We start from the raw sequence: 5,000 nt of genomic DNA on the forward strand, positions 1-5,000 counted from the left end.
ACTTCATCCAGTAGTGTAATTTTCCCCAATCCATTGGTTAGCATTGCTGCAACTGCTAATGCATTGGATCCTCTGTCTGCTCTCATGAAACATCGCAAAGGAAAACCACCAAATGTATCTGTGTTTGAGCCCAAGACAAGTTCTGAGGATCCATTTTTTAAACACAAGTGTAGATTTTGTGCCAAGGTATTTGGAAGTGATAGTGCTCTGCAGATACACTTGCGTTCACACACAGGTGAAAGACCCTTTAAGTGTAACATATGTGGCAATCGGTTTTCCACTAAAGGCAACCTGAAAGTTCATTTTCAGAGACACAAAGAGAAGTACCCACACATTCAGATGAATCCATACCCAGTTCCAGAATACCTCGATAATGTTCCCACTTGCTCTGGGATTCCTTACGGCATGTCATTGCCACCCGAAAAACCTGTTACTACATGGTTGGACAGCAAGCCAGTGTTACCAACAGTACCAACTTCAATTGGGCTGCAGCTTCCCCCAACAATACCTGGTGTGAACAGTTATGTAGATTCCCCAAGCATTACACCTATGAGCAGGTCACCACAGAGACCATCCCCTGCATCAAGTGAATGCACTTCTTTATCTCCAAGCCTAAACAATTCTGAATCAGGCATTCCTATGTCTGCAGAATCCCCACAACCAATTCATAGTGGCTCAGTTATGACAAAAACTGAACCAGTCAATATCCCTGTGACAAATGCACAGCCCGCAGATATTTCCCTCAGTGGGCAGGTTCCTGTAGTACCCACATCTTCAGTTCCTAATGCTGTTACAGAGAGTAGCATTCCCACAAGCATCCCAAACCCTGTGCTTCCAGCATTGTCTGACCAATTCAAGGCTAAGTTTCCATTTGGTGGTCTACTAGACTCTATGCAAACATCAGAAACCTCAAAACTGCAGCAGCTTGTAGAGAACATCGATAAGAAGATGACAGATCCAAATCAATGTGTCATTTGTCACCGTGTGCTTAGTTGTCAGAGCGCTCTCAAGATGCATTACAGAACCCATACAGGAGAAAGACCATTTAAATGCAAAATTTGTGGACGTGCATTTACTACAAAAGGCAATCTAAAAACACATTTTGGAGTTCATCGAGCGAAGCCACCACTTAGAGTACAGCACTCGTGTCCCATTTGTCAGAAGAAATTTACAAATGCTGTTGTTCTTCAACAGCATATTCGTATGCACATGGGCGGGCAGATTCCAAACACACCGTTACCAGAGGGCTTCCAAGATGCCATGGACTCAGAGCTTTCCTATGATGAAAAGAATGTGGAAACACTGAGCAACTATGATGAGGAGATTGATGAAAACTCCATGGAAGAGGACCCAGAGTTAAAAGACAATACAAGTGACTCCTCCAAACCACTTATACATTACACTGGGTCATGTCCACCATCACCTCCCTCTGTAATCTCTAGCATTGCTGCTCTGGAGAATCAAATGAAAATGATTGATTCTGTCATGAACTGTCAACAGCTAACCAATCTAAAAACTATAGAAAATGGGTCAGGGGATAGTGACCATTTGAGCAATGATTCCTCATCAGCCGTTGGAGATCTGGAGAGCCAGAGTGCGGGGAGTCCTGCAATGTCTGAATCTTCTTCATCCATGCAAGCTTTGTCTCCTGAAAACAGCAACTGTGAAAGTTTTAGATCAAAATCCCCAGGCCTTAGTAACCAGGAAGAACCACATGAAATACAATTAAAGACAGAAAAACCTGACAGCCCTCCACCACCTACTATAGAAAATGGAGGTGCCCTGGATCTGACAGCCACCAATCCAGGAAGGCCAGTCATCAAAGAAGAAGCTCCTTTTAGCCTGCTGTTCCTGAACAGAGAACGTGGTAAGTTTAAAAGTACTGTTTGTAATATCTGTGGCAAGCCTTTTGCTTGTAAGAGTGCATTGGAAATTCACTACCGCAGCCATACTAAAGAACGTCCATTTGTATGTACAGTCTGCAATCGCGGGTGTTCCACTATGGGTAATTTAAAACAGCACTTACTGACACACAAATTAAAAGAGCTGCCTTCTCAGTTATTTGAACCCAACTTTACTCTAGGTCCCAGCCAAAGTACTCCTAGCCTGGTCACCAGCACTGCGCCCACAATGATCAAAATGGAAGTGAATGGTCACAGCAAGCCGATCTCAATGGGTGAGGTTCCATCGCTTCCAGCTGGAATCCAGGTTCCTGCTGCACCACAGACAGTGATGAGCCCAGGCATCACTCCTATGCTGGCACCCCCACCTCGTCGAACTCCCAAACAACATAATTGTCAGTCGTGTGGGAAGACCTTCTCCTCAGCAAGTGCACTACAGATACACGAACGCACCCATACTGGTGAAAAGCCATTTGGTTGCACAATCTGTGGTAGAGCTTTTACCACAAAAGGGAATCTTAAGGTAAGAAGGAACTCTTCAATCTCAGAACAAAATTGTAAGGGTGTGAGTATTTAACAGTGCACTGAACCTGAATTTCAGCAGGTTCTGCTTTTCTGGTGTGAAAAATAATTACGCCTGCATTGCAATGTCCTCCTTATATGTTCTGAACCAACCATAAGATAAATGTTCTATGGGTACACACAGTTTTGCATGTGTGTACAAAGTAGCCCATATTATGGAGGGTTTCTTTTGAGGGGGAGGGGGCGGATGTTGGAGATTTGTGCCTGTTGCATTTTAATAATTTAAGAGCTCTTGCATTTATCATGGAAGGATCGCTTAGAATAACTTTGATATTAAAAGGGTGCATATAATTTTTTTAAAAATCTAAAAGATTATCAACATGATGAAGTTAATAACTTTTATAAGTATTATGTACATCCAGTTTCTTATTTCAATAGTGGTTGTAGATTCCCATATAATTGTATTTTACAGAATCACAGTTATGATGGCCAACTTGTTAAAAAAAATGGTCACCTCAGATATATTGAGGCCTATTGCCACCTGATGTTCACCAATGTAACATTAACTTGGAGATACCAAGTGCTCAGAGCAATTATCTTGTATGTTCTGATTTGCATGTAATATACAACAAAGCTGAATTTTGAATGGATGCAAAATAAATGTTTTAAAAGTTGAATCACAGCACTATTTTGTGACAGTTTAGGTAAATGAAAAGATTAGAGGCAGCAGAGGAGAAACCATTGATTGATGTTAGCCTTAATTAAAGATAGTCATCACTAACTGCAAGCCTGTGCATGGTTACATTGAAGTAAGCTTCATTATGTTTGGTAGGATTTACTCTTAGGTAGGTGTGCACAGGATTGCAGCCTTAATCCACTTGAAAACAATGCAGTTTAAATTAGTTGTGACTATCTTGAACTTTTCATTTCAGGGGCATTTAGTTATGATTAGCTGGATTGGAACCATTAATAAACATGGTTTTTGTCAAAAAAACTTGCTACCCAAGGATTTATCTATAAGGGGGTGAGGTTTACTAGTTCTCTGTAGCTTCCAGGGCTCAACAAAATGCCACCTTGGAGAGTTCGGCAACCACATGGATTGAGGGAATCTCTCTCTCCCCTCCCCCTTCTGCTCTCACAATAGAGTCTTGGGATCCAGCCATTATGACGAAGGGGGGGATATAAGATTATCACTGGAAACCTAAGCAAAATGGAGATATGTTTGCTTAAAATGTTTGTTTTTAAATGACTTTACATGCTCCTGTATGTTGGGAAGCTAAGGCTGCAATCACATGCCCAGTTGCAAAGGACTCAGTGTTAAATTGGCAGTATGAGAATTACAGTGTGGGGAGGTAAAAGGATTTTAGTATCTGTAAACCCAGTTATGCTTTTTGGTGAAAATGTTGCTTTAATTTTGTCACGGGAAACTGCACATTGCTTTTGGTTTAGCACTGGTGAAAAGAGAGATGATTTGTAAGTCCTTTGTTGCTGAACTCATTATCCTTAGGTTGACTTCTAAAAATCCCTGCATATACTGTGTAGATTAAACTTGCATATTTGCCAATCTTTTTGGTTTGTTTGTTTGTTTGTTTTTTCCCTAAAGGTTCACATGGGAACTCATATGTGGAATAATGCCCCAGCACGCCGTGGCCGTCGACTGTCTGTGGAAAACCCCATGGCTTTGTTAGGTGGCGATGCTCTGAAGTTTTCAGAAATGTTCCAAAAGGATTTGGCAGCTCGGGCAATGAATGTTGACCCAAGTTTTTGGAACCAATATGCTGCAGCTATTACTAATGGACTTGCAATGAAGAACAATGAAATTTCTGTCATACAGAATGGAGGCATTCCCCAGCTCCCAGTAAGTTTAGGCGGAAGTGCAATTCCGTCTTTAAGTAATATTACCAGTGGAATGGACAAAGCTCGTACTGGCAGTAGCCCTCCCATCATTGGTTTGGACAAAGCGAGTTCTGAAACTGGAGCCAATCGCCCATTCACAAGGTTTATAGAGGATAATAAAGAGATTGGCATAAATTAAAAGAATTCAGTGCAAGTAACTGTTGGACCACTACTCAACACAATATTTGTTCTTTCATGTACAGTTTTGGAAGTTAAGCATTAATTTCCTGACCTAATTGCCTAGGTCCTCTTTACAATTTTATCCCATAGCAGAAATACATAATTTTGTGTCTTCTGAAAAGTTGTCTTGCAAGATTTGCATGGTACTACTTTCAACAGTGAGCTGACTGTTAGTGAGAATTTTTGGAAACCTTTTTTTAAAGTTAAGTAATGATAATTCTTTGGATATTTGCATTAGGGACTGAGAGAGGCTAAATTTGTTTCAGTTTTTGTTAACAGCAAAAAAATGCCATCAATTGAGTCAAAAGGGGCTTCACGATAGCATTTCCAGCCAGCTCCTTCTTTGCTGGTTTTGTTCCATGTAGCTAGAAACTTGAATTATGTTTTTAGAAATCCTCTAACATTCAATAAGTGATTTAGTACCCTAATGCTGTGTATGATTACAGTATTCTTGTCTGTAGTATTTATAATGTAAAGATAATGCGGGTAACAGACAATATA

General features: G+C 40.7%; 1 protein-coding gene across 2 annotated transcripts in view; it reads left to right on the plus strand.

Moving 5' to 3' along the window:
- SALL3 (spalt like transcription factor 3) overlaps positions 1–5,000 on the plus strand; it is a 23,125-nt gene that overhangs the window by 16,052 nt on the left and 2,073 nt on the right. For both annotated transcript variants that reach the window (XM_060244095.1, XM_060244096.1), the window contains exons 2-4: positions 1–1,867; positions 2,084–2,424; positions 4,027–5,000. The exon at positions 1–1,867 is cut by the window's left edge; the exon at positions 4,027–5,000 is cut by the window's right edge and continues 2,073 nt beyond it. In XM_060244095.1, the coding sequence (XP_060100078.1) occupies positions 1–1,867; positions 2,084–2,424; positions 4,027–4,458 (2,640 nt within the window). In that variant the 3' untranslated portion in view covers positions 4,459–5,000. The remainder of the gene's footprint in view (positions 1,868–2,083; positions 2,425–4,026) is intronic.

The sequence above is a fragment of the Heteronotia binoei genome, chromosome 7 (assembly GCF_032191835.1).
Source record: "Heteronotia binoei isolate CCM8104 ecotype False Entrance Well chromosome 7, APGP_CSIRO_Hbin_v1, whole genome shotgun sequence".
In the NCBI taxonomy this organism is placed as follows: domain Eukaryota; kingdom Metazoa; phylum Chordata; class Lepidosauria; order Squamata; family Gekkonidae; genus Heteronotia; species Heteronotia binoei.